General features: G+C 39.5%; 1 protein-coding gene across 3 annotated transcripts in view; it reads left to right on the forward strand.

Moving 5' to 3' along the window:
* LOC105195264 (dipeptidase 1) overlaps positions 1 to 15,218 on the forward strand; it is a 93,967-nt gene that overhangs the window by 67,444 nt on the left and 11,305 nt on the right. For all 3 annotated transcript variants that reach the window (XM_026130950.2, XM_011160628.3, XM_039449284.1), the window contains exons 8-9: positions 70 to 154; positions 5,992 to 6,067. In XM_026130950.2, coding sequence (XP_025986735.1) covers positions 70 to 154; positions 5,992 to 6,067 — 161 coding nt within the window. The remainder of the gene's footprint in view (positions 1 to 69; positions 155 to 5,991; positions 6,068 to 15,218) is intronic.

Here is a 15,218-nt window from a genome sequence, read left to right on the forward strand (position 1 = left end):
TTTTTTTTAATGTTTTTTATCCGATTCAGCGACCTTCATTTAAAAGAAGTACAAATATTTTGTTTGCAGGCGCAGACCGGTGGTATAGTTATGGTATCCTTCTATCCCCATTTTATCAGCTGTGGCGAAAAATCAACGCTCGCGGATGTGGCAGGTGAGAGCAGTCGATGTGCGATAAGTACCGTTTCGTTTTGATTATGAACAGCTTTACGATCATGAAATCCGTATCCGTAAAAAAAAAATATTACACCAACCGCTCGTCCGCCTCTCATAAAATTAACGTGGAATTTTAATTTTAATGCATTAATTTTATTAATACGTAAAATCAAGTTATTATGAAAGCTCATTTAATATAAGCTGTAGACATGACGTGCTTATATCAGCTTAAAGCTCTATGTTTATTTATCAAAATGCGTTATTATCTCGAACTTTTTAAACAACACGCGATACAATTCTCCATTCAATAAATTTGGCCATTTCTCGCATTTATGTTTCTTTCCGGAATAGAAACAAATGTGATATTGATTTTAGAAAGATAAATGACTCTTTGTCAATATTTTTTTAGTCGACACAACAGTTTGCTTTACTGTGCTTTCATTTTTACAACTTTAAACACGATCGTCATTTCTACTCCAAAATAATAAAATGAGAGAGAGAAACAAGATTTAATACGCATTTAATTAACCCGGTTGTTTTTTTGACTGTCCCTTTCACGATTGAGCTGTTGCGGCTTCAACGTCACTATTGACGCTACGAAGAGAGCATCTGAGGCATCTCCCTGCTGAAGCGAGCAAATGAGTTTTCGCGTTAGGTGCCAATTCCCGCGGGTTGCCATCATATTTGCATTATTACAGAGCAGCTCAAAGTTCTGAAGACATTAACATTTCAGATCGCACCAATGATACGAACGGCTACGTGTGTGTACGTGATACAATTAGATATGTACGAATATCATGGGAATGGGATTTTAATCTAGCACGTAGTAACTCTAGCCGAGATTAAATATAACGTTTCTCGTTCAAAATGTAAGCTCATTTAAATTATTAATTTCGACAGCTTGGAAGAAATAAAATTCCATTGCGGGGCAATGATGTAACTTTTTTGTAGTATTAGTACAGTGTACATGTACTGCGTTTTACTTTAAAATTAGCCGGTACACCTTTCTCCGCAAAGAGCGAAATCGATCGCGAAACCGAAGCCATCGTGTATAGGGCGAGACCGTAATCTAAAGTTCACACTTTTCGCGACCAGACCGCGGTTCCAAGTGCATCCTGCGAAAACCGAGTGTTCTGCAGGCAAACGTGATGAAAAAAGAGCGACGTCCGTGACGTGGCAGCAGCCAATTCCGGTTGTGGTATTGCCAAGCTGTATCTGCAGTTTTTTTTTTCTTTTTGTAGACGTGAATGTGAATTCTGATATATAAGGGGCCAACATACGTCGTTCTTCTCCGTAAAATTTCGCGGTAAAAGAATTACGCGTCAAAATTATTCGTAATTCATAATCTTCGTGTAGATAATAAACGCGAGATAATAAATTCTTTAATTTCGTCCATTTTTCGCCGGCTAATCTCCGAGATCTCGCTAGCAAAACCGGTCTCGACTCGAAACCCCAGAAAATTTGTAGTCTTCCTAGGATCGCAATAATCTCCGTGTCACCATTATCCAACGTTTTCACGTACTTTCCACAAAAGTAAGCAGATGCGGCATACAGTAATATTGTCTTGCGGCACAAAATATATCACGGTTCAATATCACGATTGTAAATTTCACGATATCGTACGAATCGCGCGCGACAATGAAAAATCAGTCAAATTGTAGTAGGGGGGAAATTGCTGAATGCATACCGGTCTCCTAAAACGTACCTTTTCAATATTTTACATTTTTATTCATATAATATTTAGTATTAAAAATATAAAGTGAATAAGCAATGAGTAATATAGACAAAAAACAAGTTTTATTTTGTTTTGTGTGTGCTATCAACATTTTAAAAAGTCAAGCGCATCTGATATAAATTTTTCATCAACTGTGGCTTGTAATAACGTAATGACGTAATTATACAGTTTTATTTTGAATCGTTGTATTTTCTTTAAAGAATCAAAACTTGAGGATATTTTACATTCGTTGTATATACGTATTTATAATTGTTATAAAAATTAAATCAATTAAATTATACTTTTATAAACTCTTTCAAGTTTCCTAATTCGTACTAATAAAAATTTTAACGAAATAATACCAAGATTGATAAGTGGTAATAGTAAAACTATCAATTGCTATGAATAAAAATATGTGATTTATAAAAATAAATTCAAGTCAATTTTATCTTTTACCTCTTCATGTGTTATTTATTAATTGAATATTATTGAATATTTAATCGCTTTTTCGATAAATTATTAATAAATTATTAATAAAGTATACTTTAATTCACAATTTCAATATTTTCGAAGATGATACAATTTAAGAGACAATAGGCGACCGGTTTTCTAATCACACTTTTTACAGCAGAAAAGACAATTTGTTATTACTAAAAGATTTAATATGTATTATAATAATAGGTGACCGAAACATCTCGAGCTACAATTTCGAGCTTTGATTTGAAAACAACATCCAAAATACCACAAAATGCGAAATATAATAAAAAAATAGCTTAAACATTGTGCATTTGGCAATTCTCCTCTACGTGCATCTCGCGATCGTAACTGTAAGACAAAAGAAAAAAGGAATGAATGATAATTGCTAGCCCGTATGGCCGCCGCGCATCGGACACAGCGTAATGGAGCGTACCCGGTGCCTGAATAATCGCTTCCTTCCGCAGGCAACATCTCTAATTGCTTTACATCGACGGTCACCGGGCCGCGGAGAAAATTATGTCCACCAAGGGAGAGAGCGGGGAAGAAAATTATTTGCGCGGAACGGGAAGTGCGTTAGACAGCGGGGACGCATAATGATAATTTTCGGGATTGCAACTCGTTTGTCCCTCTCTCTCTCTCTCTCCCTCCGAGAGAGAGGCCATTGGCGCCAGTATTACACTGATGATTGATTCGAACGCTCTCGCCACACTCGCTCTTTTCCCTCGCCCTATCCCGTTGCCATTCCCAGTAAAGCTGATCCCGTGGTGACCACCGTGTCATGCGGTGCAACAATTCCGGTTAATAATAACAGCGCTATCGCAGCTCGCAATTTCCCCGCATTACGTTTGACGAGCGACTCCTTCTTTGTTTACCGTGTCAATGCAATTTTCTCGATTTGAACTCGCTTTGAACTTTCAATGGGCGCTTTGAACTTTCAATGGGACCGCGACCGGCACGTCTATATCCGTCTCCGGCGACGTATACAGATGTGAAAGTTATTTTCGAACCGTTGCGGTGACGCGCCGTTTAAACTCTTTGTGCAACCCCGCGTTCACATCGCACCTCTGAATTACATTCGACAAGCTTCACCGAAGTGCATCGTACTCGCACTTTTCACCCATTGGCGAGACAAAGTCACAAATTTTTGATTACAAATTTTTAACTGCGGGACGATCGACTCTCCTCGTGCTGGAATACGCGCCGGTTTTGTCGCGCGCAACCCTTGCGCGGAATACGTGGCACTTTGCGCGAGTATATACTCGCCGTTTACGCTGTTTCTTCATTCCCACTTTGCGGGACTTTGTATATTCTGCGCGTGTTTCGCGCACGAGGCATTAAAATGCACTGCGTCCCGGGAGACATTCGCACGTTATATTCTGCCCAAACAAACGTCAACCGCTCTGTTTACGCCGTACATGCAAATCGAAAGATCTCGCAGCAGCCTGCTAATGGCACAACCGTCGCGATGCAATGCAAATGCAACCTCCGCCGTTTATGGCAACACGCAGCAGTCATGCGACAAAGTCACTCGCGTTCCTTTAGCAGGAAGCACTTTGCAAATGTCTCCGCGCGCCCGAATTGCCCCTCCATCTTTTTCTCATTTTCTCGTTCGCAATCGATACCGTGATACAAATAATTTTCCAATTTCGTTAAGTACGGGAGGGATTTTTCCGAAATTACCCGTACGCGCGTGAAATCTCGTTAAAATCAGAATTTCCGATCAGCGAGGCCGTCCGCTCATCTCCTTACTCACCGTAACGTGATTTTCTAGCCGCGCGCTTGGTAACGACGTGCCCCGTTGAATCGTGATCAATTTTGAAAGACCGCACCGAGCCGGTCGACATATAATTTACGGATATAATGGAGATAACGCGGGGGTAACGCGGCGCGAACGCGAAAATCGAAATTTGTGACGTTTCTGATATGTTCCGCATCGCGCGGCAACTCCCCCGAAGCCCGAACAAAATTGCGGTGCAATGAGGCGCACCATTATTCTACAGTCTGAGCGACTATGAATTATGTCATTTATCCGATCGATTATGCGCACCGTGACTGACACGCCGTTATCCATTATGTACACCTAAGCCTTGTTAATGCATTAACATTCATTAGACAGGTACCTTTCTTGTTGATTTTTCGACGTCGATATAAATAAATGTCGTTACCGTTTCGCGAAGAAGAAGAAAACGGCGATCGGTAACCGATGGCCAACGGGTATTACATTCCGTAGACTTATTCTGTAAAGAGAGTAAAAGAGAGGGGGGAAAAAAAGAATCGAGCCGTACGTTATAACGTAAAACTGATGATCGACGGCGTTGTTTACGAAGATAAAATCATATAAAATTAATTGTATCGATTAGCCGCGTCGGGTTGTTTAAATTGAGACTGAAAACAAATATGGAAGAAATATTTTTTAATTAATTCGTTTAATGCGAAGTAATCCTCTTACAGCACTTAAAATACCTTCCGCTTGAAATGTTAAAATATATTAAATACAAATATCGTTGTACCACCTCCCCCTCCCCCCCCACCACCCCGCTCTCCCCGTGATAAATCTCACGTTGCAATCAACGATTCAATTTATTGAATTAGTCAGGGAGTAAAACACGTTCCGTAATTCTGACGAGTATATGAAATTGTCTTTTGGATTTTGCGTCGCTGTAAAGTGTAAATTATATATCCGTGATATATTACATTACCGAGGTGTAAATTATATCCGCGCGCGTACAACCATTTCCGGGTTAACAACAACATCCGTCTAACGGATATGCAAATTTTCATTGTTTATGCGCACGTTTATGTGCGATCTCATTGTGTCTGTTCAAATAATTATTCGATTTTATCCGTCTTATCATCAGCGGTGAGAGGAAGGGGGAAGAGACAAACACTTAGAGATTTTCCTGATCGCGATTTCCTCGAGAGAGAATTGCGTCATTTTACAAATACGATTGGCAGCGATAAACAGAACGTAAAATACGTCCTGCATTCCGGTCGCCCGAATCTCTCTCCGCTGGAGATTAACACGCGCATCCGTGGACCTTTCTCTTTTGATTTTCCGCGATTCGCCCCGCGCTAATTGCAAATTGATTTACCGTCCCATTCGACTTTGCATAAATAGAAAGACGAGAGTCCGCGCAGCTTTCCGCGAATTACTTCCGAGTTATTCAATTCGCGAGCGCAATATTCTCTTCTATTAAAACTGGGAATTAATTATGCACATCGTGCAGCATTGTGTTAGCAATTGTGACTAACTAGGCAGCCGCGGGATGCAAACGCATCGCTGCAGCAGACGTACGACGTCAAACGCATACAAAGAAAAAAAATTGATATGCGTTGGTGGCGAACGCAACAATGGCAACCGAGGAAAATATATAATATAAATGTAGGTAATTTTCTTTGCGCTGCTCTTGAGAATACTAGAACGACTAATAACTCGCGGCGTTATTAGCCGCAGTTGAAAAATCGTCCGCACTGCATTCGCAGGCCGAGAGCTCGCCGGCAGGTCCCGCGGTTAGGGTGGTAAATGTAATTCTCCTCGTTACATGGCAAATGAGCTACGCGTTTCGTATTATATCGCGGTACGCTAAGCGCAACGGGCATTACTACGATTATGTAATACATGCAATTTTCGTGATATGTTACAGCGCACATCAATCACGTGCGGACGATAGCCGGGGTGGATCACGTTGGCATCGGGGCTGGATACGACGGGATCAATTTGTAAGTGCGACGTATTCGAAACAGCGTGAATGTAATTGTACGTCAAACGCGACAGATATGCGAAAGGAAATATTTCGTCTGCGAATGGTACAATTAGCTGGGCATGGTGTGGCACGATCGATTAAAAGATCGAATCGCGGAGCCGATCGTTGCGAACGGTTAAAACTACTTTTAATTTCAGGCAACGATTGCATCGTTTTGCATTAACGATACGACTTTCCCACCAAATAAAAGCAATGCAAATTCGTAAGCGCGTATCAGCGCTTTCCGCCGTACTGATTGCGAACTGGTACATGCAAGTGCAGAGAAGTTTTCGATTGTATGTAGGACGGGTTGTAGATCAATACGTACAGAGCTACCGATCACTTGCGGCGCTCAGAGACAGTTGAAGCCCCTTCCCAAAATTTATGAGAGGAGATTACTGGTCCGATTTCGGATGACCATCAAAACGTTCGATTCGATACATCTCGCTTACGATCCCGGGGGGTGGGATTGAATCGGAAGGAAAATAATATACGAGGGAAACGTTTAGTCGAAGCGATTTCATGAATATCGTTTGAAGCCCATCAATTCTCTACGAAGAGAATCTATCGCACTCCGTTGCATTTTTAAAGAATCACACACATAAAATGGTTCTCGCGAAATACTGAATAGTACTTGGCCGTTTGTTAGAGAACGGCCGATATTATTTCGCTCCATTATCCAGCAGCGGCCTTTGTTATGCTTTTCATGCAGTTTGTTCAGCGTGGAAACGATGCACGGAGTTCTTCTTTTCCACGATAACTCGATATACAGAATCTGCTAAGTGAACCTGTGAATCGGGTAAACACACGTATATCGATCAATCTCTTGTTAAAAATACTCGCTATCCTTTGTAGCGCGCGCGCGCGTTGCTAAAATCGCGACCCCTAACATTAAGCTTAGGGAAAAAATTGAATGATAGAGTATGAAAAAGAGAGAGAGAAAGGGAGGTAGATAAAGAGTAATAGCTTTAACCGCAAGTAAATTGAAGAGGGAAGGAGGTAACACTAAAAAGTTGTTGAGTTTCCGGGATCCGCATGAAAAACACGGGTGGTCGCGTCTGGTGTATATGGTGCAAGATTGAAAAACAGTGTGGATGCATTGAAGCGTGATTTGCAGACCAAACGATAAAGAAGAAAAACGACGTAAAAGTTATGCCGTTGACCCAACCGTCACAATGTACGGTTTTTCTGTATTTTTGTCTGGCGACAATATCGAATACAAATGCTGGGAATTGGAAAAATAAACATACATCGGTACTGCGGATAATTAATGGATAATGTTACTTTTTTAAATAATTAATGACTAATTTTTTCGCTTTTCTTCAAGGAGAACGATAAGTTCAAGCCTTTACGAGCTAAACACGCGCAGTTAAATTTGAGATGAGATAATTTTGCGATACAAAAATAACAGGTACGAGAATGAGGAATCTATATCTGGTGTCGAATACATAACTGCCAAACGCGAGCCTTCATTTATTTTTCACGAGTAAATAAATTTAGTCAAACTCAGTGAAAAACCGCGAAACACGAGCGAACGAAAATTAATAAATGAACATATGGGTCATTAATTATTGATGTATCGGGGAATCATATTGCACACACGAAGTTTTGTTATATTTCATATTATTTTTAGTTTTTTTTTTGCGTAGAAGTATTCAATTACCACGACTACAAAATGAAAACAAGTGTAACTCGATATCGTCTCGAATTTTAAATCAACAAAATTTTTACATATAAATACCTGAATTTCCAATAATATTGATGAATTTTTACAGTGATATAAAAATAATTAAAAAAAAGCAATACGAAGAACAGTTATAATTGCGAAATTTATCGTTTTCGAGAAAAACAGAACATTGAGAACTAAAATTTATTAATTTTTCTGCAAAATTGCTAAGTTTTATTGTATTTATATTTGAAGAGAACAACATAAAAATCTCAATATTCCCAATTTTAAAAATTTTTAATTGATATTGTACCGCCATTTCGAACTTATCAACTTTAAATGCGAAACAATCCACACGTTCCATATTGTTCTATTTCAATTAAATTTTTATTTGTGGTAAGAGCGTTAGACAGATAAAAACTTTATTAAAGTGGTTTCACATTCAATCATCGCAAATTAAAATTGATAACGTATCAGGCACAATACGCGACGCTTCGTTTATTTATTTATTCGTTTGATTGCATTAATCACGCAAAACGAAATTGTTCTCTCGTTCATTCTTGAACATTTCGCAGCTCCTTCGCGAAGTCTGAAATTTCTGAATGCGAACGATGCGAATGACAAGGGTGCACTTTAGCGGTGTTATATGAACGGTGCTCGAAAGAGACATCGTACTGGAATGAAAACAATGCTTGTTTCCAACACACTCCGCTTCCAGCTTCTCGCGTAACGAAAGAAGAAAAGTTTTAATTTGCCACGAACATTATTCAAGGTTTAAAGTTGCGCCACTCGTGTTAGAAAAAAAAATCTGTAACAGCTTTTTAATCAGACCTCTAACATACTTGCGCTTGATTAGGAAAAAAAATGTACTGTAAAAGCAAGGATACGCAGAGACGCGAGAAGAAGAAGAAGAAGAAGAAGAGAAAAAGCACCAGTCTGTTATTCAGACAGACTATTTTCTTTCCTTCTTTCTTTCTTTCTTTCCTTCAAGCTTTTCGCAATAAGAAATGAAAATTGACACTATTGATGGTATCTTCTTTCGCGAACATGTGAAAAATAAACGATCGATCAATTTTTTTTCGAAAGGCGAGGCGCATTCTATTCGCCGGGGGACTTTTATTCGAATTCGCGGTGAATTCGCCGCAAATAAATTCGATAACGTGCTTTCATTGCTGACAAAAACCGTTCTCTCGCAAGTATATCTAATTTCGGAGATAAAACTATGTTATTTCCGTGTCAGAGAGATCACGTACGACGGAATCGTACGGTGAAGCGTTTCGGCTGACATTCGTGGTTGAAATTTTAACGTATTAATCGCAATAGCCGATATCAGTGGAAACGAATGGATGAATCTCCACAAATTTTTTTTTTCAAAAATCCATTCGCCAATATATCGCGAACAGAATTTACATAACTTTCCCATAATTTCTTATTAAATATTTTCTTATGTGTTGCCGCAATGATATAAAAAATTCAAAGACGTTGATACTTTTCGAGAAATGAATAAAACTTTAAAACGGGAGATATAAGTTTTAAAAATCTTCGGGAAATTGTATCCATGAACTTGGAGAAAAATTATGCACACGTATATGTTTCTTTAGAGAAATCTGGTCAGTCTATTTGTAAATTAAACAAGACTAGATTAACAATAAGCAATTTGGGGAGATTTGCACATCAACTATTTACCAAATTAATCAGCAATTTGTCCCGCTGAAAGGAAATTACGTGGTCCTCGAGTTTCATGCAGAGACCGCGCTGGCAGTTGCATTAGAAACAGTCATGCTGAATCCACGACAGGAGCGCCGCGTTCTTAATTGCACGTTAAATTAACTCACCGGTTAACAGTGCGTGGTTAAAATTTCAACAAGCTAATAGGGGAGAACCGTTCCACAGGGAAACCCTCGATTCGCGGGGGTAGCATCGGCTAGTGGCTCATTGCCTCTATGTAGGTAATTGGTCCGAAATATCGAATGAAAGCCGAAAGCACGACGCTATTTGTTCTTCGGCGATCAATGCGTTTATTGCTATGCCCGTTACATTTCCACTTCGTCAGCCGTTTCAGCTCGTGAGTTTTACCGTGTCCACATTTGTAGCAACACATTGCTACAAATAACTCCGTTGAAGCAAATAACGAAATAGTATGTAATACAGGTCGACAAACCCATGCCTTGTTGGCTGAAAACCGAATCAACTAAACTGTGGCAATTTCGATAAGCGAACTCTAAAAACAATATCAGTTTTTGCAATTCATAAATTTCGTACCAATGACCTTAATTTTTATTCGACCAAGCGAAAAGATAGTTATAAAAAACATTCTTTAAATTACAATAAATTTCTGTAAGATATATTAAATATACACGGAAAGACCGATCTTGTTGAAGTATCTATAGCTGGATGCAGATCTGAAAATAATTTTATTGGACCATAAAAATAATTGTGACGGATGTTCAAGCATAATGAGCAATGTTGCAAAAAAACTTAACATTCAGTAATTCAATTGAAAAATCCAACATAATTATTTTGAAGGCCCAACAAAATTATTTATAGATCTATATCCAATTAAAATTTTAGATACTTTAGCAAAACCGCTCTTTCTGTGTATTAATATACATATTACAATATTTTCGAGTCCAGCAAAAGATCTTGTATTGCAAAATTTCTGGACATTTCAAAATACGATTATATACCTTCCGCTTAATATCTGTAAAAAATATTGGCCGCAGCCTCGGAGGAAGAAAGCCATCGTTTTCGTCTGAGCAAATCGTTAAAATTTTAACCGGTTAATCATAGAAGGTACCCGTCTCTCTCATTGGTTGTACAAACCGGTAGCTCTCACGTGGCAGCGGGGAGGTGACACGAAATATTCGCGAGAGATGGGTCGGAAAAAGCGTCAGAGGATGTGTTTAATTATTTCTGAAGATGGAAAGAGAAAGAGAGTGTATGGGTCACGCGCGGAAATAGATGGCGGGACGCGTAGAAAGCACGGGAGAGCGAGGAGGTTAAAACTGGCAGGATGTGGGGCTGCGGATAGTCCTGCCGGCCAATAAGCTTTTACGCTAGATTAAAATTCATATCGGCGCCTTCGGCGACCAGTCGCAGCATCGTATTTGAGAGTAGTTGCTTATGGACGAGCAAAAAGTTTAGTTGTCGCATCATGAATATCGTTAGAACAAAAATGACGTGTCAAATCTAAAGTTTTAAGAGGAAGGTCCATGTGCAAGAAACATTACATGTACATACACGGTTTTCACATGTATAAGTGTTGAGGAAAATTGTAAAAAATAAGTTTTCATACGTGCGGAAACTCGAGAGAAAGTTTCTTTCAAATTATAATAAAGCTTCTTTTTTTCATTTTTAAAAATAAACTGCATTTTTTTTATAAATTGGATGCAAATAGACAACAAATTTAATTTCAATCGGTCTTGACTTCCATAGAATTTCAATGCAGTGCTTAATTGATACAAAATATTAAAAATGCACAGAGGCATTTGCGGCTAAAGAATAATTAACTTTAAATTCGCAGGGAAGTTGCAGACAAAATTATAAAATATAAATATAAATATAAATATATATATATATATATATAAATATAAATATATATATATATATACACATATACATATGTATACTTGATAGTAAAAGGTAAATGTAACGTCCAAATGTCTTATCGTCACTTAACATCCAAGTCACGATCGAAAAAGGACGAAGCGATCGTCGATGGACACTTCCTGCCTCAGATTTTCCCCGAAGGGAAACCGAGATCCGCGTGTCGCTCCTCCCGCGGAACGATCTACCGGGCTTCGTGCTTTTCATCCCCGTCCATAAATCACTGTCACTAAGGTTGAGCGAAACGTATTTTCCCGCGGAAACGGCATTTTTGAATTCGATTCGGTCGCAGCGACGGGCAAATAGACGAGGTACGAGCAAGACGGGCAAAAAGTAAAAAGCGAGCGGCGAGCCGCTCGAGAAAAGAGGAATACGATGTCCGTTTAACCGCGTTGTCATTGTTTGATGATCGGACTTTTACGCGCCGCGCGTTCGCGGACGTATATTTTTTTTTTACTGTAGATTTAGCCCGCATGAATTCGCCGCCAGGCATCTCGGCGCGGCGAGAAGTATATTCGCGCGCGAGGAAAACGGTCACACGCTCTCGCAGTCCCGATCGACAAAGAGACGGCGCGGCGGCAGGGAGGATTGGAAATTTTCCGAATTGGAACAACGTTCGTGACCGTGGTCAGCCAACAGGCTCTCTATAGTACCCCGGGTCCTCGGATCGTCACGTTTCGACAAGGTATTTCCAACGACGAGCGGTTCGCGACAGGTCAATATTTTCATCAGTGTACAGTCGCCTGCGGCACAATTATTTATTTGTAACTGTCGTTACATAACAATTTCCACGTACGCCAGCCAGATGTCGCTTGTGCGTGCTGAGTAATTTGTGACCGTGCACATTAATAGTATTAATAACATTAATAATCTTGCTCCACTTGATCATTAGTTTTCGTCGTCGAGAAACTTAACTTAACTTAGGACTGATAGAAAGTTCCACCCGGTAAACAACATTGTAAAACACAGCGCGATCTAGTTACCTCTTGAATATTGCACCCTTTGGGGGATGCAGTTTCCATTTGTTTTTCCGATCAGGGACGAAAGAAATCATGTGCTGAACAAAGTTTTGCACCTATAATACATAACTTTTAAATAAAACATTCTTTATCTGTGCTTTGCGGGGCCCCAGGGATCTGTAAACGAGCTTTATTGACCACGTAAACAAGTACAGCTTAACCCTGCGTTGGTGCGGTGGGGTATGATACACCCCGTGCATTGATCTCTAGCTTTGAGCTAGAGACGTTGGTAATAATTTACCGATACACAACCCTGTTTCAAATGAAAACTGTACACTTATGATGTATATACTCAAGTGTTAGGATTTCCAAAGCATATTTTGCTCTAGGGCATGCCACCCCACCACACCAGGCACGTAAGTTTAAAGCACCAGACCAACGCAGGGTTAAAATGAGTTCAAAAATTTGGAGTATAATACACATGAACTAAACATGCACCTATAGATTTTTTTTCGAAAATTAAGGTAAGCGTACTCTATATGGCTTACACGATTAATTAAATAAATGACACTAGTATATCATACAGACTGTCGGTGTGACTGGTTTGCAACAGTTGACTGCTCAGTTTATATATTCTGTTGTTGAGTGAGGTCAAAAGTAGAATTTTCTTGATTACGTTTCTAAGACCTATATTCATAATCGATTCTTATTTCAAGACCGTCTTAAGTAATGTCTTAAGATGCTAATATAGCTCTTTGATGGGTAACGACATCTTGAGATGGTGCTTAAGACAGTCTTAAATGTAAGACTATGAATACCGGACCATTATGCTGGGAAAGTTACTGCTTTCGACAATTATCAAGTGATTATTTATCTCCGCAGTTCGTATTACCGTAACTCTATATTCATACTTTACAACGCTGTATTTAATTTATATTTTCGTCATAGCATTCTGTTTACAGTCAGAGAAAGAAAACACTTTGTAAGATAGAACCAATATGGTCTAGATCAATAATGAGTACACTCATATCGATTGTAATGTTATTTCAGTTTTATTACTTCATAAATTTTAGTCCACTTACTAAACTCTGATTCAAAAGCCATGATTTTAACGGAGAAAAATTTAAGATAAATCAATTATTTACTTGATGGATTATTGACGAAAATATTCTTTCTGTACTCTTATATGTTAATATGTCAATAAATTTATAAACTTATAAATGTAACATTAGATCACTTTATTATCTATTTTTCCAACACTTTTTTTATCTCTAACACTTAAATATTTTAAGCTGTCCCTGTATTTTAAATTAACGTTTAGAAATATTTCTTACTTTGAATCTAGCCATCAGTTTTTTATTTGGAACTCGGCAAAAAATTAGAAAAAATCAGAAAGCTTAAATAGGCCATAGAATACAGTTATTCTACCTTTTATTTTCAAGAAACGTATACTCCCAAAAACCTAACAAGTACTACTTTACGTAAATGTCATTGAAATGTGCATATAATTACTTCCAACATCGTGGAGTAAAATCGAACACAGTTATCGAAGATCGTAAGCGCAGTGTTCTCGAATCGCGCGCGAATCATCTCGCGTTTACACTCAGCGTATGATGATGGACATACTCGATTTAGAAATTTCTGAAATTGGAATAACGGCCCTGTGGATGTGGTCGGCCGATGCGTACAATATACAGTTGCATAACTGCCAGTTTCAGTCGGGACATGACGCGCCATGAATAAGTCTCTAACCGCTCTTGTTGGCCCGACATTGTCAGCCGAGCAGCTTTCGACAGCTCGTTTTCCCCCTCACCCCTTTTCCACCTCTGCTCCCACCCCCGCACTGTTGTCACCGGGTCTTCTACAAGCTCTCGTTATGACGCCCGTAATGAGAACGTCGAAATTCAGTTCTAACCCCTTTTACCAGCTCCATTCTCGCATTCGCGCCATCAGTAATGCGATTCAATGTATCTTCATGGGAGAGATATCGACTGCGCTCGTTCGCGTAACGATATCCCGGAGATAAATTAACGAAATTGTAGACGACTGCAAAAACGAAAGACACGACGGACAGTGCTTCCCGAACGTGACTGCCTCAGTAAACCCGATGCGTAAAACGTAGACAAACGATATTCTCGAGCTCGGGGAGATGTGATCTCTTCGCTAAAATTGAAATTTAAATTGATGACTCCCTGCAATTGTAATTCAGACAATTCGCAAAATGATCTCGATAATCCTTAATGCTCTCGGACGTAATGGGTGCCCGGGCGTAGCTATAAAGGAAAGCGAATATCTTTGAACCTTAAGATGATTCTTTGTTAAAATCCGTAATTCCTTCTTCTGTAATTTTAAAGACTATTTTTTTCCGGAGAGAGTGTACATTATTCTCTGCGTTAGTGTTAAATCGGATCGAATGAATTTTGATCTCGTAGCGCATTTTCACCTTCGACTTACAAGCGAGGACCGCACGAGATGGGAAGGGCGGAGTCGCCTTCCCGGTATGCCTCTCTCAGTGGTAAAGTAAGTTCGCCGCAGTCACCCGGCGTACTGGTAATTAAAGTAATGAAGGATAAACCGCCCGAAGTAACTCGTGTAATTTATCCGTGACTGCTTCCCGACTAGCTCATTATTGTACTTTGACCTCCTTCCGCGCGAATTCGCTTCTGCCCATACCTGAAGCGCGCAGAACGCAAGTAGATACGTGTAATTTTTACGGCCGCGATAGTCTGCAAATAATTGTTCTAAGCGAAACGCAACCCGGCTGAAAGCAGAGGTAATTCTCATATCGCGGAAGAGAGAGCGAGAAACGCGGAGAGATATCGCGGGCCGCGTTTCGCCAAATAATTCAAACTAAACATTTGTTCGCGGGAGAAATGTGTCCGGAATAATACGGGGAA

This window comes from Solenopsis invicta, chromosome 5, assembly GCF_016802725.1.
Source record: "Solenopsis invicta isolate M01_SB chromosome 5, UNIL_Sinv_3.0, whole genome shotgun sequence".
NCBI classification, from domain to species: Eukaryota; Metazoa; Arthropoda; class Insecta; order Hymenoptera; family Formicidae; genus Solenopsis; species Solenopsis invicta.